The sequence below is a fragment of the Scyliorhinus torazame genome, chromosome 11 (assembly GCF_047496885.1).
Source record: "Scyliorhinus torazame isolate Kashiwa2021f chromosome 11, sScyTor2.1, whole genome shotgun sequence".
Classification (NCBI taxonomy): Eukaryota; Metazoa; Chordata; class Chondrichthyes; order Carcharhiniformes; family Scyliorhinidae; genus Scyliorhinus; species Scyliorhinus torazame.
Genome location: NC_092717.1, coordinates 165,021,007 through 165,043,214, shown reverse-complemented (window position 1 = coordinate 165,043,214; position 22,208 = coordinate 165,021,007). Strand labels below are relative to the sequence as shown.

General features: G+C 52.4%; 1 protein-coding gene across 1 annotated transcript in view; it reads left to right on the top strand.

Moving 5' to 3' along the window:
- Nucleotides 1-22,208, top strand: part of cngb3.1 (cyclic nucleotide gated channel subunit beta 3, tandem duplicate 1) — a 209,128-nt gene that overhangs the window by 11,223 nt on the left and 175,697 nt on the right. The window contains exons 3-4 of the mRNA XM_072468598.1: nucleotides 1,955-2,146; nucleotides 21,250-21,458. Of these exons, the coding sequence (XP_072324699.1) occupies nucleotides 1,955-2,146; nucleotides 21,250-21,458 (401 nt within the window). The remainder of the gene's footprint in view (nucleotides 1-1,954; nucleotides 2,147-21,249; nucleotides 21,459-22,208) is intronic.

The window sequence follows — 22,208 nt, the reverse complement described above, 5'->3', positions numbered from 1 at the left end:
TCTCCCTTCCATGGAGATACGCCACCTGCTTTAGGTCCTGGGCAGAATTCTCCATTCCCCCAGCCACATGTTTCTCGGTGGCGTGCCATTCGTTAGCAACGGGATTCTCTCTTCCCGCCACTTGTGAACAGGATTTGCCATTGTGGACACCACAGGCGGATTTCCCCAATAATGGGGCTATGTCCCCATGCCGGTGTGAAAAGCGGCACTAAACACTCCAGCGTCAATGGTCCCCGATAATGGGGAATGCTCCCCTTCCTAGGGGACTAGGTCAGCGCCGGAATGGTCCCCGCAGCTACAGCCAGCACGGAACGGCCGGCGTGCTTCCGCGCATGCGCACTACAGCCGGCGTGATTCTGCACCAGCCTCTGGGAAATACAGGGGCCCGGCGCGGAGGAACATAGGCCCCCACGAAACCAGCCCGCCCGCTGATCGGTGGGCCCCGATCGCGGGCCAGGCCACCATGCCCCCCCCCTCCTTTCCCGGGGTCGGATCCCCCGACACCCTCTCCACTACGGCCCCCGCGGACATACCTTCCAGGTCCTGCCGTGTGGGACCTGAGTAACCCACGCCGGCGGGACTCGGCCGAACTCAGCGGCCACTCGGCCCGTCAGGGCCCGGAGAATCGCCGGGGGGGGGGGCGTTTGCAATGGCCCCCAACCGGCGCGGCGGGAATCCCGTGGGCACTCGAGAATTGGCGGGGGAGAATCGGTAAGCCGGCGTTGGGGCGACGGGGCACGATTCTCGCGTCCCGCGGGGATTTTCCGACCTGGCGCGGGGTCGGAGGATCCCAGCCCACATGTCAGCAGGAGACCTGCAGTAGGGGTGCACTGCTGGCGGGAAAGGAAAATCCCAACAGCTGGAGAATTCTAGCCCTGATGTTAGGACTTTGTTGCTGTTGGTAAAATTCCAGCCATAGCTTCTCTCCTTCTGACAACGTCTTGAACCAAGGTTTCTAGTGCCACATCAAAAGCTCTGGGGGCCTGGACAGTTGTCTATTGTGCTACATGGTATCCTTCTCCTTACAGCCACTTGCACTAGAGGCAGTCAGCAGTAACCTCTGTGCAATGAATGCAGTTAGTTCCCTTTTAAGAGTGGGAGGCTGCCTTTAAGAGACACAAACTAGCTGAAACATTTGCAAGCCATGCAAGTTGCTGGACCTCCTGTTGAGTGTTCAACCAGCCAGAGGTGCAGATCACGCTCTGCTGAATGCTGCAATCATTGAAATGAGACGATAACTTAACATTTTAGTGCCAACTCCCTCAACAGGACTTGGCATGGGCTAATAACAAATTGCAACCCCAATTTTAAAAAGGAGCAATCCAGTTTTGATCCCTTAGTTTATACTTCTGATGAAACGTATCAATGTGACCTATTAACTCTTCCCTATCCACAAAAGTTGCCTGAACTGTTGAGTATTGCCAGCAGTTTATGTTTTGATTTCACATTTCCAGCACCTGCAGTATTTTGCTTTTAAACTAAATGGTAAAACTCTGCCTCTGATCGGCGCCCACCATTCTTTTCACGCAATTATAGGACATTAACCTCCAACCTTCTAAGAGCAGCCCGTACTTGATAACTCATTCTTTGATGGAGTGGTCTCCCAGATTTTAATGCAATCTACGATAAAAATGCTGAACATTTAATTATAATTAGCTTATTTCTAGCACAAGGTCATCAGGAATGAGCCCCACAATTAATTTAAAGATTGAATTTCTTTAGAATGTTGCCTGTCAAGCTACAGGAGATCTATTAGTAGCTGATTATTTCTAATTACTCTGATTAATATTGTGAAATTCCATTTCACATTTTTGGCTGTACGTGTTGTCAATGGAGGTTAATCAGGAATTTTGCAGGTTTTTTTAAAGTTAGCTTGGAGCACAAAACATTTCAATAGTTTGGCAAGACACAGTAAACACTATTTGATATTTATATATATTTCTCTTTTGCTTAGCTCCAGTCAAGAAGCTTCCTCCACAAAAGGAAGGCAAAAGGGAAGAAGTAAAACAAGAAGAAATAAAAGATGATGGGATCAAATCTGAAGAGGAATATCACTGTGATATGATTTGCTGTGAATTCAAGAGGCCTCCAGTCAAAAGGTTTATACAAAAGTTAAGAGTCCCTGAAAGCATTGATATATACACAGGTAATTTGTTCTTAATCCACAACTTTACCAGTGCAGATTGAATGGTGAACCAAATTTAGAATTAGATGCCCCCATTTTGTTTGCTTCATAAAGAAGTGAATCTTGCCAAAATTTACATTTGCTTCTAGGGGGAGCCATTTGATTGATGCAGTCTAATGAAGGAATATCTGGGAATTGAGTGAAGAGCTTGGATGTGTTTCACATGTAGTTTGATGTGGGAGAAGGGAAAATCATGGGCGTCATTCTCCGACCCCCCGCCGGGTCGGAGAATGGCCGTTGGCCGCCGTAAATCCCGCCCCCGCCCCTGCCGAAGTCTCCGGTACCAGAGATTGGGCGGGGGCGGGAATCGGGCCGCGCCGGTTGGCGGGCCCCCCCGCTCAATTCTCCGGCCCGGATGGGCCGAAGTCCCGCCCAGAAATTGCCTGTCCCGCCGGCGTAAATCAAAGCTGGTATTTACCGGCGGGACCAGGCGGTGTGGGCGGGCTCCGGTGTCCTGGGAGGGGGGGGGGGGGGGGGGGCGCGGAGCGATCTGACCCCGGGGGTGCTCCCACGGTGGCCTGGACCGCGATCGGGGCCCACCGATCCGCGGGCAGGCCTGTGCCATGGGGGCACTCTTTCCCTTCCGCCTCCACCACGGCCTCCACCATGGCGGAGGCAGAAGAGACTCTCCCCACTGCGCATGCGTGGGAAACTGTCGGCGGCCGCTGACGCTCCCGCGCATGCGCCGCATTTCCGCGCCAGCTGGCGGGACACCAAACGCCATTTCCGCCAGCTGGCGGGGCGGAAATCCCTCCGGCGCCGGCCTAGCCCCTCAATGTTGGGGCTCAGCCCCCAAAGATGCGGAGCATTCCGCACCTTTGGGCCTGCGCAATGCGCGTCTGATTGGCGCCGTTTCTGGCGCCAGTCGGCGGACATCGCGCCGTTGGGGGAGAATTTCGCCCCATATCTCAGGCAGTCTACTAATGCAGCACATATTTGTTTCGCTTGGTTTAGTTGATGGATAATTTCAATTGTGGGGTGCCTACTTCTATTTTGTAGCAATGTTCAAGATTTCTGTTCAGCTTCCTTATGGTATAGTTGAGGAATAAATCAATATTTTCTGGCAATGTTGGGAAGTCCCATGCTTAGATTTGGACTCCATTGTCATGAAGGTATGTTTTATGCTAACTGATGATTTCTGATCCACAGGCTAGAAACTTGAATTGAATTTTTAAAAAGCAGACTTTTTAAAAAATGCAGAGACTAAAGCATCTTGAACTCACAGCCCAAGATGGCATGCCTCAATTTTCATTATTCCATGGTCCACACTCCAATTCATTGGGGTGGAGTCATTTGGCCTATAAAACCCATCAAAGAAAATGACTTCAGGGAGTGTGAAGACTCACATCTCCCATCTCATTAACAAGGCATCTATAGCAATCAGCTGAGGTATTCAACTGTTGGAGACAGGCCATTAAGATGAATAGCTTGGATAATGGCAGCCAGGCTGAGTTAGCTTCCAGACATGAGCTAATCGGGAAAATATCTTCATCTAGGACAAGGCAGCCCATTTGATTGGCACCTCATCCAGCATCTTCAATATTCACTTCCTCCACCACCATTGTGAAGTGGCTGCAGTGTGTACCACCTACAAGACGTAGTGCACCAGCTCACCAAGACCTCGTCAACAGCTCTTCCTAGGCCTAAGACCATTACTGCCCAAAAGAACAAGGGTAGCAGGGACATGGGAACATCCTGTCCCAATTCACACACCATGCTAAACCTGGAAATATATCACTATTCCTTCATTGTTGCCCAATCAAAATCTAATCTCTCCTCCAGCCATTCATGTTCACTGATCCACAAGTCAAGAGAAATGATTATGAATATGCAACATATCAGAGCATAATCATCTCTCCCTCAGCTCCTCAACAGCTCCATATCATTGTAGGTTTCATCTATTAATCAAAAATTGTTGGGGGTGTCATTGTGTTACATCCCTTTTTTGCTATTAATTTCTATGGAATGGGAATAAGAACACAATGTTGATTTATGGAATAATGAATTCATTTTTCTGGACTCATTGGAGCTTCGAAGAATGAGAGGCAACATTATTGAGACGTATAGGATTCTCAGGGGCCTTAACAGTGGAAGAGCTGAGAGGTTGTTTCCCCTTATGGGAGAGTCTAGTCCCAGAGGGCATAATCTCAGAGTAAGGGATCGCCACTTAAGACAGGGAAGAGGGGGAATTTCTTATCTCAGAGGGTAGTGAATATGTAGAATTCTTTACCGCAGAGAGCTACAGAAGCCAGGTCGGTAAGTATGTTCAAGGCTGAGATAGACAGACTTTTAATCAGTAAGAGAACCAAGGGTTCTGGGGTTAAAGGGGTAAATGGAGTTGAAGATTATCACATCAGATCAGTCATGCTGTCATTGAATGGCAGAGCAGACTAGATGGGCTGAATGGTCTTCTTCAGCTCCTACATCTAATGGTTTTACAGTGGCATATACAATGCAAATTTTAGGAGAAAAGAATTGGAGGTCAATTTCATTGGGGCTCTCCCCATGGTCTATCACAACTTCAGTGACAGATTTGCAGAAACCCTGGGAAAGCAATGACTCTTCTGTCAGAGTGAACATACCAGAGAAGGTGCTCCATAGAAATTCGCCCCTTCCCTTAACTATGACAGTGCAAAGTTTAATGTGGTTTCTGATGGCTATGTTTTCTTTACTTTAAGGTACTGCGTTGAAAATTTGAATACAGTAATAAATAGAGGGGGGAAAAAGGAGGACTTGCATTTATATAGGGGGCTGGATTCCCCGCCCGCCGTGCCACTTTTCAGCCTCGACCCGCCAACGGGATTCTCTGTTACACCGGCTGGTCGATGGGGTTTCCCATTGTGGGACAGCCGCACGCCGTCGGGAAACACCGGGCGCCGGCAAAACGGAGAATCCCACCTACAGAGAATCCTGCCCTGGATCTTTTAGAACCCCCAGACATCTCAAAGCATGTTATGGCCAATGAATTATGTTTGAAGCGCAGTCATGGTTGTAATGTGGGAAACTACAGCAACTGATTTACTCACAGAATTTTGAACAAACACCTTCACTCTACCCGGTCAAAGGCGTTCTCTACATCCATTGATACAATTACCTCCAGCATTCCCCCCTCCCACCCCCGCCCCACCGTTTGGCAACCTTCCTATCTTACTAGAAAGCTACCTTACCTTCACAAATCCCGTTTAGTCTCCAAGACCACATTTGGCAGACTTCCCTCCAATCTTCTTGCCAATACCTTGGCCAGGACTTTCATTTCTGTATTCAGCAGCGAGATGGGCCTATAGGACCCGCATTCCAATGGATCCTTCCCCTTTTTTGGAATCACCAAAATCGATGCCTGCACCAGTGCCACCAGCAGCTCCCCCTTCACCATTGTTTCATAAAACATGCCCAAAAAGTGGGGGACCAACTCCGTCACAAACTGCTTATAAAATTTTGCCGAGAAGCCATCAGCCCTGGCACCTTACCCGACTACATCATACCAATACACTCCATCATGTCCTTTAGCCCTAATGGTTCCTCAAGGGCTTGCTTCTTACCCTCAGCCAACTCCGGGAAGTCCAGCCCATCTAGAAACCGGCCCATATCAGCCTCCTCCCCTCCTGCAACAACCCGTTTCGACCCTATACAGCCCCTCATAGAAGGCCTTGAACACGTCAATTATCCTCTCTCAATCTGACACCACAAAATTCGCCACCCCCCATCCACCCTGAATCCAAACTTCACCCCAGCCTCTGCTCCTGACCCGAAAAAAGTCTCACATCTAGATAGTGCGTGGCATAGTCTGAAATCGTTATTCCTGCATATTCCGCACCTTCCATCCCCTCAGCACCACCCGGCTTACCACAAAAAAGTCAATCCAGGAATATACTCTGTACACATGTGAGAAGAAATGTGGCACGGTAGAAAGAAGGACGACGCGGTAGCACAGTGGTTAGCACTGTTGCTTCACAGTGCCAAGGTCCCAGGTTCAATTCCCGGCTTGGGTCACTGTCTGTGTGGAGTTCTCCCTATTTCTGCGTGGGTTTCCTCCAGGTGCTCTGGTTTCCTCCCACAAGTCCCTAAAGACATGCTGTTAGGTAAATTGGACAATCTGAATTCTCCCTCAGTGTACCCCAACGGGTGCCGGAATGTGACGACCAGGGGATTTTCACAGTACCTTCATTTCAGTGTTAGTGTAAGCCTGTTGTGACACGAATAAAGATTATTATTATTATGATTATACTCCCTCTTTCCCGGGTGCCCAAATTTCCAAGGATCCACCATCCCAATCTTCCGGATAAACCCTCCCAGCTCTCGCACCAGTCTGAACTTCCCCATCGACTTAGTGCTTGGCCTATCCACCTTCAGCTCCAGTACACAATAAAAATCCCCCCCCCCCCCCCCCCCGCCCCACATAATTCAGCTGGTGAGAGTCCAAGTCTGGGATCACACCTGACAACCTCTTCATGAATCTGGCATCACCCCAATTAAGCACATACACATTCACCAATACCATCGGAGTCCCCACTAGCACCCCACTCACTATCAGAAACCTCCTCCCCCCCACCCCCAGGTTCCCACAACTCCCTCCTACGTAAACCCCGTTTTCTTATTCAGCAGTATGGCGACCCCCCTCGACTTCAAGTCAAACCCCAAGTGGAACATTTGCCCTACCCACCCCTTCCTCAGCCTCATCTCATCTTTCACCCGGAGATGTGTCTTCTGCAGGAAAATCACCTCGGCTCACTAACGTTTCAAGTGCGCCAACATCCAGGACCACTTAACCAGCCCATTTATCCCATGTCATGATTCTCACCAGAGGCATCTGCGTCCCATACCCCCTAGAGTCTGCCATCATCACTCTTGGGCTCCGCTCCCCCATCCCCACTCTAAATCACTCCCACCCAAGATGGCCCCCTGCCCCGTCCATGGCCAAACTCATCTTACAGAAATGCCGCGTCCCCCTCACCTCACCCCTTTTCCCAACCCCGCTCCCCCCCACCTCACTCCCCCTCTCACCCACACTGTCTAACCACTGCAGCCTCCATACTCCCAGAACGCCTTGATCCACTGCAATTCACATACCGTTGCAACCAGTCCACATCAGACGCCATTTCCCTGGCCCTACACTCAGCCCTAAAGCATCTCGAAAACAAGGACTCCTACATCAGACTCCTATCTATTGACTACAACTCCGCCTTCAACACCATAATCCCAGCGAAGCTCATATCAAAGCTCCAAAACCTAGGACTTGGCTCCCCACTCTGCAACTGGATCCTCGATTTTCTGACCAACAGACCACAATCAGTAAGAATGAACAACAACACCTCCTCCACAATAGTCCTCAATACCGGGGCCCCACAAGGCTGCGTACTTAGACCCCTACTCTACTCCCTGTACACACACGACTGCGTGGCAAAACCTTGTTTCCAACTCCATCTACAAGTTTGCTGACGGTACGACCATAGTGGGCCAGATCTCGAATAACGACGAGTCAGAATACAGAAAGGAGATAGAGAACCTAGTGGAGTGGTGTAGCGACAACAATCTCTCCCTCAATGCAGCAAAACTAAAGAGCTGGTCATTGACTTCAGGAAGCAAAGTACTGTACACACCCCTGTCAGCATCAACGGGGCCGAGGTGGAGATGGTTAGCAGTTTCAAATTCCTAGGGGTGCACATCTCCAAACATCTGTCCTGGTCCACCCACGTCGACGCTACCACCAAGAAAGCACAACAGCGCCTATACTTCCTCAGGAAACTCAGGAAATTCAGCATGTCCACATTAAACCTTACGAACTTTTACAGATGCACCATAGAAAGCATCCTATCGGGCTGCATCACAGCCTGGGATGGCAACTGCTCGGCTCAGGACCGCAAGAAACTTCAGAGAGTCATGAACACCGCCCAGTCCATCACACAAACCTGCCTCCCATCCATTGACTCCATCTACACCTCCCGCTGCCTGGGGAAAGCGGGCAGTATAATCAAAGATCCCTCCCACCCGGCTTACTCACTCTTCCAACTTCTTCCATCGGGCAGGAGATACAGAAGTCTGAGAACACGCACGAACAGACTCAAATACAGCTCCTTCCCCACTGTCACCAGACTCCTAAATGACCCTCTTATGGACTGACCTCATTAACACTACACCCTGTATGTTTCATCCGATGCCAGTGCTTATGTAGTTACATTGTATATGTTGTGTTGCCCTATTATGTATTTTGTTTTATTCCCTTTTTTTCTCATGTACTTAATGATCTGTTGAGCTGCTCGCAGAAAAATACTTTTCACTGTACCTCGGTACACGTGACAATAAACAAAATCCAATCCAAATCCAGCCACCACCAACCCCCCCGCAACCCACCTCTGTTCACGAGCATTTCTTGCTAGGTGGCAACTCCACCTGAGGGCCCGAACCCAAAACCCCACCATCATCAACCCCTCTACTCATCTCTCCTGCACCCACTATTGCTTCTCTCCTGTCCTCCTCAATGGTCCCTCCCCCAGTACCCTGCACCCAACCCAATGCAAGAAACATCATCCCAAAATGGCCCCCGTATAGAGCATTCTCTAACCACCCCGCCGCCCCATCCCAACTCACTACAACCCCTCATGCACTGTAGCAAGCATAACAAACAGTACAATACATTCGACACTACACCCCCAGCACCAAGGGTTCCCTCCAAAAAAAGCATCAATTTAACTTCAATATAAAAATACAAAAAAGTGGAAGGGTACAACCCCTCCCCCCCCGGAACAACCTTTCAGAGTCGGCAAATTCTCCCTGTGTCTGCGTGGTAAAAACATGGAACAAAATTTAACAGAGACAGAACTTCCACACACGTTCCTCTTTCAACCCTCCCCCAATTTATGTTCCTCAATAAAGTAATTTGCCTCCGCCAGTGTCCCAAAGTAATACTCCCAGCTCTCAAAAGTGACCCAAAGTTTGGCCGGGCACAACACCCCAAACCGAATCTGGCACCGGGACAACAACATCACGGCCTTGTTGAAACCTGCCCGTGTCTTGGCCAGCTCCACACCAATGTCCTGATAAATCCGGATTTGGTTTCCTCCCCAATCGCAATCCCGTTGCCATGGCCCACCTCAGGATCTTTTCCTTGTCCTGGCACGTGTGCATATGCACAATCACTGCCTGTGGCAGCTCCCCCGCTCTTGGCTTCTGCCTCAGAGACCTATGGGTCTGATCCACCTTGTCCATCACCTTCTTGTCCACCAACCTGGCCAGCATCCTCGCAACGTAGCTGTAGCGCACAATGACTTATGAGAGAGACGAGTAGTGATGAAGTCGATGAGGCTTTATTAAGCGAGACTTGTCCCCAGCAGTTCAGCAACAGAATGAAGCGGCGGGGAGAAGCTCGGGTTCTTATACTCCGCCTTCAGGGCGGAGCCAGGAGTCAACAGCCAACCAGGACCCGGGATCTGTCAGCCAATAGAATCACGGCTTCACAGTCTCACATGACCCCTAATACATACCACCACATTCACCCCTTGTTAAAAAGGAACCCGGCGGGGTGGTGGTTCGCATGGTGGTAGGGGTTTACAAGGCTGGTCCTGGGAGGAAAAGTTCGGGCATGTTACTACAGTTTTAGCCCTACACTGTGCTATGTACAAGGTTTGTGAAACTATTTACAATACTAGTAAGAAAAAATTTTTTTTTTTGTTACAGTCCAACAACATTCTTGGTGTCACGCCGATGCCACGAGTCGAGCGGGCGGTCTGGTCTTCCTCGTCGATCGCCTCAGCCCCGGTGGTGGTGCAGGTGCTTGTTCAGGCGTTGTCGTCTCTGGGAGCATTTCGGTGTTCGTTCCTGTTTCACTCCTGGGCGGGCACGGGAGGAGGACCGATCCTCCCAGGAAGGGGGCGGTCGCGGGGTGCGCCGGTGGTAGGGAGGGGATGATCGGTGTCGGGGGTGTGTGTGTGTTGCCGGCGGGCGCCAGGTCCCGCAGGGAGACCGTGTCCTGTCGGCCGTCGGGGTACGCCACGTAGGCGTACTGCGGGTTCGCGTGGAGAAGGTGAACCCTCTCGACCAACGGGTCCAATTTGTGCGCCCGCACATGTTTCCGGAGCAAGATGGGTCCTGGGGCCGCCAGCCAGGTCGGCAGCGACGTTCCGGAGGAGGACTTCCTGGGGAAGACAAGGAGGCGCTCATGAGGCGTTTGGTTAGTGGTGGTACACAGCAGCGACCGGATGGAGTTGAGAGCATCCGGGAGTACCTCCTGCCACCGGGAAACTGGGAGATCCCTGGACCGTAGGGCCAGCAGGACGGTCTTCCAGACCGTGCCATTCTCCCTCTCTACTTGCCCGTTCCCCCGGGGGTTGTAGCTGGTCATCCTGCTCGAGGCTATGCCCTTGCTGAGCAGGAACTGGCGCAGCTCGTCACTCATGAAGGAGGACCCCCTGTCGCTATGGATATATGCGGGGCAACCGAACAGTGTGAATATGGTGCCAAGGGCTTTAATGACTGTGGCCGCTGTCATGTCGGGGCAGGGGATGGCGAAGGGGAAACGAGAGTACTCGTCCACCACGTTAAGGAAGTATATGTTGCGGTCGGTGGAGGGGAGGGGCCCTTTGAAATCCAGACTGAGGCGTTCAAAGGGGCGGGAAGCCTTGATCAGGTGCGCTCTATCCGGCCTGAAAAAGTGCGGTTTGCACTCCGCGCAAATGTGGCAGTTCCTGGTGACTGTACAGACCTCCTCCACAGAGTAGGGGAGGTTGCGGGACTTTATGAAATGGTAGAACCGAGTGACCCCCGGGTGGCAGAGGTCCTCGTGGAGGGCTTGGAGACGGTCTATTTGTGCGTTGGCACATGTGCCGCGGGATAGGGCATCGGACGGCTCGTTCAGCTTTCCGGGACGGTACACGATCTCGTAGTTGAAGGTGGAGAGCTCAATCCTCCACCTTAAGATCTTGTCATTTTTAATTTTGCCCCGCTGTGCATTATCGAACATGAAGGCTACCGACCGTTGGTCGGTGAGGAGAGTGAATCTCCTGCCAGCCAGGTAATGCCTCCAATGTCGCACAGCTTCCACTATGGCTTGGGCTTCCTTTTCCACTGAGGAGTGGCGGATTTCTGAGGCGTGGAGGGTCCGGGAGAAAAAGGCCACGGGTCTGCCCGCTTGGTTAAGGGTGGCCGCCAGAGCTACGTCGGATGCGTCGCTCTCGACCTGGAAGGGGAGGGACTCGTCGATGGCAAGCATCGTGGCCTTTGCAATATCCGCTTTGATGCGGCTGAAGGCCTGGCGGGCCTCTGTCGACAGGGGGAAGGTAGTGGTCTGGATTAGCGGGCGGATTTGTCTGCATACTGGGGGACCCACTGGGCGTAATATGAAAAGAAACCCAGGCAACTTTTCAGGGCTTTGGAGCAGTGGGGGAGGGGAAATTCCATAAGGGGGCTCATGCGTTCGGGGTCGGGGCCTATTATCCCATTGCGCACTACGTATCCCAGGATGGCCAATCGGTTTGTGCTAAAAACGCACTTTTCCTCGTTGTATGTGAGGTTCAAGGCGTTAGCGGTCTGGAGGAATTTTTGGAGGTTGGCGTCGTGGTCCTGCTGTTCGTGGCCGCAGATGGTTACGTTGTCGAGATACGGGAACGTGGCCTGCAACCCGTGCTGGTCAACCATTCGGTCCATCTCCCGTTGGAAGACCGAGACCCCGTTCGTGACACCAAATGGGACCCTTAGGAAGTGGTATAGACGACCGTCTGCCTCGAAGGCTGTGTACTTGCGGTCACCTGGGCGGATGGGGAGCTGGTGGTAGGCGGACTTGAGGTCCACGGTGGAGAAAACCTTTTACTGGGCAATCCGATTTACCATGTCGGATATGCGGGGGAGAGGGTACGCATCTAGCTGTATGTACCTGTTGATGGTCTGGCTATAGTCTATGACCATCCTTTGCTTCTCCCCGGTCTTTACTACTACCACCTGGGCTCTCCAGGGACTATTGCTGGCCTGGATTATGCCTTCCTTCAGCAACCGCTGGACTTCAGACCTAATAAATGTCCGGTCCTGGGCGCTGTACCGTCTGCTCCTAGTGGCGATGGGTTTGCAATCCGGGGTGAAGTTTGCAAACAAGGACGGCGGTTCAACCTTGAGAGTTGCGAGGCCGCAGATAGTGAGTGGGGGTATTGGGCCGCTGAATTGAAATGTTAGGCTCTGCAGGTTACACTGGAAATCTAATCCCAGTAATGTGGGCGCGCAGAGTTGGAGAAGGACGTAGAGCCTGTAGTTTTTAAACTCCCTCCCTTGCACCGTTGATCTCTACGGAGTGGGATCCTGCAGCTAGGGAAATCTTTTGCGTACTTGGATGGATGGTCAGAAAACAGCGTCTTACCGTGTCTGGGTGAATGAAACTTTCGGTGCTCCCGGAGTCGATCAAGCATAATGTCTCGTGTCCGTTGATCAGCACCGTTGTTGTCGTCGTCTGGAGCGTCCGGGGCAGTGATTGGTCCAGAGTCACCGAAGCCAGTCGTGGTCGTAGTGTCGCGGCGTCTTATTCGGACCCCATGGAGCCGTCGATGCTGGGGTCCTTTGTTGTCATCCAAGATGGCGGCGTCCATGAATCGCACGTGGCCGGGGGTGGACAAAATGGCCGCCCCCATAGATCGTACGTGGTCGGGGGTGGACAAAATGGCCGCCCCCATGAATCGCACGTGGCTGGAGGGTCACAAGATGGCGGCGCCCATCCTCCCCTCGTGGTGCCCGGGACCCAAAATGGCGGCACCCGCGAGTCGCACATGGGGCGCTGGGGGGGGGTTGGGGAGCATTTGGGCTATGCTGGGCTCGTTCTTCTCCGGGGATTGCGGTGACCCCCCGGGACCGGCACACTGCCGCGTAATGGCCCTTCTTCCCGCAGCTTTTACAAATAGCTGCGCGGGCCGGGCAGCACTGCCGGGGGTGTTTCGCTTGCCCGCAGAAATAGCAGCGGGCCCCCCGGGATGGTCTGGCGCTTTAACCGCACAAGCCTGCGAGGGGGGGGTTGTCGCGACGGGGGTCCACGGAGCCCAAGGGGCTGCCGCGCGGTCGGGGCCGTAGGCGCGGGCGTTTTGCGAGGCCACGTCAAGGGAAGCTGCAAGGGCCCGTGCCTCTGACAGTCCTAACGACTCTCTTTCTAAAAGTCTTTGGCGGATTTGGGGAGAGTTCATACCTGCCACAAACGCATCGCGAATTAGCATGTCCGTGTGTTCGATCGCGTTCACCGGCGGGCAGCTGCAGCCCCGTCCCAAAATTAGCAGCGCGGCGTAGAATTCTTCTAGCGATTCTCCGGGACTTTGCCATCTTGTTGCGAGTTGGTAGCGCGCGTAGACCTGGTTCACGGGGCAAACGTAGATGCTCTTCAGTAATGCGAGCGCCGTCGGGAAATCCTCTGCGTCTTCTATGAGAGGGTAAATTTCCGGGCTTACCCTCGAATGCAGGACCTGCATTTTCTGGTCTTCGGAGGTAGCCTTCAAAACATGCTTGCCACTGTTTAAATACTGCTGCCAAGTTCGCTGCATGGGGGCTGATCCGCAGGCATTCCGGGGCGATCCGGAGCTCCATAGTCCTTTAAGCTCGCTTAATAAATTGTAGCGCACAATGACTTACGAGAGAGACGAGTAGTGATGAAGTCGATGAGACTTTATTAAGTGAGACTTGTCCCCAGCAGTTCAGCAACAGAATGAAGCTGCGGGGAGAAGCTCGGGTTCTTATACTCCGCCTTCAGGGCGGAGCCAGGAGTCAACAGCCAACCAGGACCCGGGATCTGTCAGCCAATAGCATCACGGCTTCACAGTCCCACATGACCCCTAATACATACCACCACAGTAGCCCACTGCACTTGTTCCCTCCACTCCCTCCAGTCGGCCCACAATCAGAAGATTTTGCCGCCTGGATCAGTTTTCCTGGTCCTCTACCTTTGTTCGCAGCGTCTTGCACATGTCCCCAGGATCGCCACCTCCGCTTCCAGTGAGACAATCCAGTCACTCTGGTCGGACACCACCTTCTCCACCTCTTAGATCATCACCCCTGCACCTTCAGGCTCTTCTCCACCTGATCCAATGTCCCGAGAAGATGTGCCACTGCTCCTCAATCACCTTCGACCAGTCACTCTGTATTTCTTTAAGCGGCTGCCCAAATCAGTCCTTAATGATGCTCCATTCCCAGCTTTCCAGTCGACAATGATCCTACCCCCTCTGCCATTTTTTTCAATTCATACTGCATCAAGAGTCTATTCCAACTCCTTAGCCAGGGTTTTTAGTGTCTTGTGTCGAGTTTGATAACCCGCAGGCCTGCTCATCTGGAGGAGAAGTGATCCCCCTCCACTCTCTGCACAAGGTTTCCGCTTAAATTCTCCGAAGTTCGGGTAAAAGGGGCTAAAACCAATACCTTCATGGAGGAGCCACCCTGTGTGCGACCACCGGGAGTCAAGAAAATGTAATCTTGATCTAAAATAAAAGCATCTTTGGATGTTGGATATATCCAATGCCCATGTTTTTCACTTCCTTCAGTGTGTTGCTCAATGTATTCTGAAACTGCTCTCTGCCAAAATGCTGATACCGTAGATCGTGGTGTAGAAGTCGACCCACCATGTAAGACATTCTCATTTTTTTACATCAAAATACATGTTTAGGCTGAGACTTTGGTGTTTAATCGACATCTCATTTTTCATGCATGTTTTAATGCTCAATTTTAGGGCTCATCAGAGACATATGTTTCTGGTTATACTTACCTTATAATTCAACACATGGGGTCAAAGAGGTGATACAAGCCATGTTGCCAAGTTGATACACAGGGGTTTAAAACACGCCCATCCAGAGCAGACTGTGCATGGTGACTAACAAGGAGCATTGGTGACTCCTTCACCAACACCAATAGTTCACATTTTATGCTTAATGTGTAAGTCACACTCTGTTTTGGGAAGGATTTTCCAAAGGTTGACTATTATGTCACAATCTAATCTAATTAATTTGCTCCATTAATGGTTTGACTTTTATCAAAATAAGCTTCAGCAGTTTCATGCACTCTAACTAGACAAAACTAGATGGACTCACTAGTTTGATACACAGGTGCTACTCACAAACAAAAATATCTGAACGTTACTTTTTTCCCAAAGAAGGAAATATGGCTATATACACTGACATTTACCCAATGGTAGAATGGCCGGCACGGTAGTACAGTGGGTAGCACAGTTGCTTCACAGCACTAGGGTCCCAGGTTCGATTCCCGCTTGGGTCACTGTCTGTGCGGAGTCTGCATGGGTTTCCTCCGGGTGCTCCAGTTTTCTCCCACAAGTCCCGAAAGACATGCTTGTTAGGTGAATTGGACATTCTGAATTCTCCCTCTGTGCACCCGAACAGGCGCCGGAGTGTGGCGACTTATTTCATTGCAGAGTTAATGTAAGCCTACTTGTGACAATAATAAAGATTATTATAAGTACCACCGTAGGGGACTTCCGATTGCGGCTATGCGGAGCTAAGTCGCACTTTCAGCAGCTCCCGCAAAAAATTGACTTTTGGGCTCTTTTCAGGGCCCCCAACGGACTTTTTGCGACGTTTCCCGCTGTGGGAAGGAGAGTACAATAGTTCCCCGACAGTATATGGCTTTTACCAGGAGCGGGGCGACTAAAAAAGTGGTGGTGGATCCGAAGAACGTGCGAGGGAAGAAGAACAAAATGACGGCGGGTGGGGACCAGGCAGCGTGGATGCAGTGGGCGCAGGAGCAACAGGAGGTTATCCAGCGCTGCTTTAGGGAGATTAAAGCGGACCTGCTTGAGCCAATGAAGGCTTCTATATATAAGCTGCTGGAGACACAGACGGCCCAGGGGGTGGTGATCCGCGAGGCCTGACAAAAGATCTCCGACAACGAGGACGAGATCTTAGGCCTGGCGATAAAAGTGGAGGCGCATGAGGCGCTCCACAAGAAATGGCAGGAGCGGTTCGAGGAGATGGAGAATCGGTCGAGGTAGAAGAACTTGCGGATTCTGAGCCTCCCGGAGGGGCTGGAGGGGCCGGACGTGGGGGCCTATGTGGTCACCATGTTGAACTCGCTTATGGGAGCGGGGTCCTTCCAGCGCCCCTGGAGCTAGAAGGGGCCCATAGAGTGCTGGCGAGGAGGCCCAAGGCTAACGAGCTGCCGCGGGCGGTGCTGGTGCGGTTTCATCGGTTCGCTGATCGGGCGTGTGTGCTCAGGTGGGCCAAGAAGGAGAGGAGCAGCAGGTGGGAGAACGCGGAGGTTCGAATTTACCAGGACTGGAGTACGGAGGTGGCGAAGAGGAGGGCCGGGTACAATCGAGTGAAGGCGATGCTGCACAGGAAGGGGGTGAAGTTTGGCATGCTGCAGCCGGCGCGACTGTGGGTCACCTACAAGGACCAGCACCATTATTTTGAGTCTCCGGAGGAGGCATGGACCTTTGTTCAGGCCGAGAAGTTGGACACAGATTGAGGGTCGGGATGGGCGTTTGGGGATTGCGGTTGATATGTTACTTTTTGAGGGGGGGTCCTTTGCTCTTTTTTTTTTTTTTCTGGTTGGGTGAGGGTGGTTAGGGCGGGTTGGGCACTGTTTTGGTTAGGTTGGTCGGGGGGGCTCTTGGAGGTGAGATGGGGCCCCGCGGGGGAAGGGGAGGCCCGAGTCAGGGGTGAGGGGACCGGGCCTGTAAAAGGAGCTGCGTCAGAGGTGGCGGGGCCAGATAGGTGGTAAGCGCGGGCTTTTTCCCGCGCTGAAGACTGGAGGGGGCGGGGCGGGGAAGCGAGGGTTGTTTCCCGTGCTTGGGATGGAAGGGGGAGGTGGAGAGCCTGCGGATGGGGAATGGAAGAGGAGGGCGTGTTACACAATGGGAGGAGTCGAAGGCGAGGCGGGAGTGGCCGGGGTCAGCAGGAGTCAGCTGACTTGCGGAAGTGCAATGGGGGGAGTAAAGCAGCTAGGAGGGGTCCTAGCCCGGGGGGGGATCGAGTTGCTGCTATGGTCAAGGGGGAGCTGGAGTGAGTGGGGGGTTTGAGACGGGGGTCTGCCGCCGTGGGGAACGGGCCAGGCGTGGGGTGCGGGCGCGTGGCTGGCAAAGGTCGACGGGGGAGGAGGGCGGGTAGCCCCCTGATCCGGCTGATAACCTGGAATGTAAGGGGACTGAACGGGCCGGTCAAGCGGGCCCGCGTGTTCGCAGACCAGGTAAAATTGAGGAAAGGGTGGGTAGGTCAGGTGTTTCATTCGGGGCTGGATGCCAAAAATCGAGGGGTGGCGATCTTGGTGGGAAAGAAGGTGTCGTTCGAGGCGTTGAGCATTGTGGCAGATAATGGCGGTAGGTACGTAATGGTTAGTGGTAACCTGCAGGGAGAGAGGGTGGTACTGGTCAATGTATATGCCCAGACTGGGACGATGCGGGTTTTATACAGCGCATGTTGGGTCGGATCCCAGATATGGAAGTGGGGGGCCTGATAATGGGGGGAGACTTTAAGACGGTGTTAGATCCGGCACTCGATCGCTCCAGGTCTAGGACAGGTAAGAAGCCGGCGGCGGCTAAGGTGCTGAGGGGGTTTATGGACCAGGTGGGAGGGGTGGACCTTTGGAGAGTTGCAAGGCCGGGGGCTAGGGAATTTTCATTCTTCTCACATGTCCATAAGGCTTATTCCCGGATCGACTTTTTTATTTTGAGCAGGGCGCTGATAGCGAGAGTAGATGATACTGAGTACTCGACGATTGCCATTTCGGATCACGCCCCGCATTGGGTGGACTTAGAGCTGGGGGGGGGAGAGGGACCAGCACCCGTTGTGGCGTTTGGAGGTGGGGCTGTTGGCGGACGAGGAGGTGAGTGAGCGGGTCCGAGGTACCTGGAGGCCAACGATAACGGGGAGGTCTGAGTGGGGATGGTATGGGAGGCGTTGAAGGTGGTGGTTAGGGGAGAGCTGATCTCCATTAGGGCCAACAAGGAGAGGAGGGAGCAGAGGGAGAGGGAGAGGCTGGTGGGGGAGTTGGTGAGGGTAGAACAGAGGAAGGACTGTTGAGGAAGAGGCGCAGCCTCCAGGCCGAATTCGACCTGGTGACCGCCAGGAAGGCGGAGGTGCAGTGGAGGAAGGCCAAGGGGGCGATTTATGAGTATGGGGAAAAGGCAAGCCGGATGCTGGCGCATTAGCTCCGGAAGCAGGACGCAGCTAGGGAGATTGGGGGAGTTAAGGACAGGGGAGGGAGTGTGGTGCAGAGTGGGGTTGGCTTCAATGGGGTCTTCAGGGACTTTTATGAGGAACTGTATCGGTCCGAGCCCCACTGGAGGAGGGAGGGATGGGCCGCTTTCTGGACCAATTGAGGTTTCCGAAGGTGGAGGAGGGACTGGTGGCGGGATTGGGGGCCCCAATTGGGCTGGAGGAGCTGACCAAAGGGATAGGGAGCATGCAGGCGGGGAAGGCACCGGGGTCGGACGGTTTCCCGGACGAATTTTATAAAAAATATATGTACCTGTTGGGCCCGTTGCTAGTTAGGACCTTTAATGAGGCAAGGGAGGGGGGGCTTTGCCCCCGACGATGTCCCGGGCACTGATCTCCTTGATCCTGAAGCGGGACAAGGAACCCCTGCAGTGTGGGTCTTACAGGCCGATTTTGCTGCTAAACGTAGATGCCAAGGTGCTGCCGAAGGTCTTAGCCACGAGGATTGAGGATTGTGTGCCACAAGTCATCCACGAAGACCAGACGGGGTTCGTGAAGGGGAGGCAGTTGAATGCGAATGTGCGGAGGCTTCTGAATGTTATCATGATGCCGGCGAGGAAGGGGGAGGCGGAGATAGTGGTGGCGATGGACGCTGAGAAAGCCTTTGATAGGGTAGAGTGGGGATACCTGTGGGAGGTGCTGAAGAGGTTTGGGTTTGGGGAGAGGTTTGTCAGGTGGGTCAGGCTGTTGTATGAGGTCCCGATGGCGAGTGTGGCCACGAACAGGAGGAGGTCTGAGTACTTTCGGTTGCACCAAAGGACGAGACAGGAGTGTCCCCTGTCCCCCCTGCTCTTCGCGCTGGCGATTGAACCCCTGGCTATGGCACTGAGGGAGTCGAGGAACTGGAGGGGGTTGGTACGGGGTGGGGAGGAGCATAGGGTGTCGCTCTATGCGGACGACTTGCTGCAATATGTGGCGGACCCAGTGGGGGGAATGCCGGAGGTAATGAGATCCTCAGGGAATTCAGGGATTTCTCAGGGTACAAGCTCAACATGGGGAAGAGCGAGTTGTTCGTGGTTCACCCAGGGGACCAGGAGAGGGGGATTGGCGAGCTCCCACTAAAAAGGGCGGAGAGGAGCTTCAGGTATTTGGGGATCCATGTGGCCAGGAGCTGGGGGGCCCTGCATAGGCTTAATTTCACAAGGCTGGTGGAGCAAATGGAGGAAGAGTTCAAGAGGTGGGACGCGTTGCCGCTGTCCTTGGCGAGTAGGGTGCAGTCAGTCAAAATGACGGTGCTCCCAAGGTTTTTGTTCCTGTTCCAGTGCCTCCCCGTGTTTATCCCGAAGGCCTTTTTTAGGCGGGTACGAGTCTGGGGGCGCTGGCAACAGCGCTGCTGCCGCACCCTCCAAGTAGGTATACCACGAGCCCGGTAGTGGCAGCTGCCCTCAAAATCTGGGGGCAGTGGAGGCGGCACAGGGGGGAAGTTGGGGCCTCAGTGTGGACCCCAATACGGGGGAATCACCGGTTCGTCCCAGGGTGGACAGATGGAGGGTTTTCGGGGTGGCACAGGGCAGGGATACAAAGGTTGGGAGACCTGTTTGTGGACGGGAAGTTTGCGAGCCTGGGTGAGTTCGAGGAGAAGTACGGGCTCCCCCTGGGAACACCTTCGGGTACTTACAGGTAAGGGCGTTTGCCAGGCGGCAGGTGGTGGAATTCCCGCGGTTGTTGCCACGCACAGTACAGGACAGGGTGCTCTTGGGGGGGGGGGGGGGGGGGGGGGAGTGGGGAAGGTCTCGGAAACTTACCAGGTGATGCAGGAGTTGGAGGAGGCCTCGGTGGTGGAGGTGAAAGGTAACTGGGAGGAGGAGTTGGGAGAGGAGATCGAGGAAGGGACGTGGGCAGATGCCCCAGGGAGGGTGAACTCTTCATCTTTGTGCGTGAGGCTCAGCCTCATACAGTTTAAGGTGCTGCATAGGGCACACATGACCGGGACAAGGATGCGCCGTTTTTTTGGGGGTGAGGACAGGTGTGTTAGGTGCTCAAGGAGCCCAGCAAATCACACCCATATGTTCTGGGCATGCCCAGCGCTGGAGGAATTTTGGAAGGGCATAGCAAGGACAATGTCGAGGGTGGTAGGATCCAGGTTCAAACCGGGCTGGGGGCTCGCAATATTTGGGGTGGCAGAGGAGCCGGGAGTGCAGGAGGCGAAAGAGGCCGGAATTCTGGCCTTTGCGTCCCTGGTAGCCCGGCGGAGGATTCTCCTTCAGTGGAAAGATACGAGGCCCCCAAGCGTGGAATCCTGGATCAGCGTTATGGCAGGGTTCATTAAATTGGAGAGGGTGAAATTCGCCTTGTGAGGGTCGGTCCAAGGGTTCTTCAGGCGGTGGCAACCGTTCTCAGACTTCCTGGCAGAACAGTAGACATTGGTCAATGGCAGCAGCAGATCGGGGGGGGGGGGGGGGGGTTACTTTATTTATGTTTATTTACACTGGGGGATCTGAGGGGGTGTATATAGTTGCTATGTTGGCTCTGTGTTAAGTTGGGGTGTTAATTTATTATTTTTGTACAGTGGGGAGGGGGGTATGGAGGGTTGTTTTTTGACTATGGTTTGTATTTAACCCAATTGGGTTCCTTTTTCATTTTGTTATTGATATTCTGTGAAAACCTTCATCAAAATTATTTTTTTTTAAAAAATAAGTACCACCGTAAGCTGGGTTAGTGGATAGCATTGAAATTAAAAATGAATGTCTGTCGATTCACCGAGCATGACCGACACCCAAGGCTGGAATTGAACTTGGGTCCCTGGTGCTGTGAGGCCACAGTGCTAACCACTGTGCCACCGTTCCGGCCCATCATAGCTTTAAGATAAATGTTAGACATGGTTTCAAAATATTTATACTGTGTGGAAGGTTTCTTCATGCTATTGTGTGATAATTATGAAATATTATGTTTCAGATCGTCTTTACGTGCTGTGGTTGTTTTTTGTGGTTCTGGCGTGGAACTGGAGCTGCTGGTTTATTCCTATCCGCTGGGCTTTCAACTATCAAACACCAGAGACTCTTACTTTCTGGTTAACCATGGATTATATATGTGACTTCATCTACCTACTTGATCTGTCAGTATTCCAGGTCCGACTGCAGTTCATTAAACAAGGAGACATAATAGTAAGCTTCTCTTTCATCAACCAATTTCAAATAATCATGTAATCATTTTGTTGAACTGATCATGTTTTGATGAAGAAAGAATAGTAACTCTAAATTCATCACTGATGTGCCATATCAAAATGGAAGATCCCTTATTTTCTTGCCAGTTTCTATTGAATTAGTTGGTTTTGTTTCAGGCACAAGTGGAAGTGAAATGAAATGAAAATGAAAATCGCTTATTGTCACAAGTAGGCTTCAAATGAAGTTACTGTGAAAAGCCCCTGGTCGCCACATTCCGGCGCCTGTTCGGGGAGGCCGATACAGGAATTGAACCCTCGCTGCTAGCCTTGTTCTGCGGTCTAGTTGGTTTCACTGCATGTCCCTGAGGTAGGGAAGGCAAAATTAAGTCAGAATTCCTGGTCCTGATTGCCACCTGGTGATAAGTACTGGAAAATACATGGGGAGCAGATTTTCCTCTTTTGCACTTAGTCATTAAAAAACTGTCGCACTTAAAGAAGGTTTGCCCCCACGTTCTCAAGGGTAATGAGGGGTGGAAACTCAGTGTCGGCAATGGTAATGTCCCATGAAGGAATATTTTTAAATGATATGGACAAATTGAGTTAATTGATCCCAACTGATTTTTCCATTCATTTAAGGACAGAATCGGGCTCAACGATGATGCCCTGATTTCAGATATTCATTGTCAAAGCGAACACATAAAGATTAAGGGAGCTTCTGGAGGACTTCCTCTGCCTAGAGCTATATTTTAGC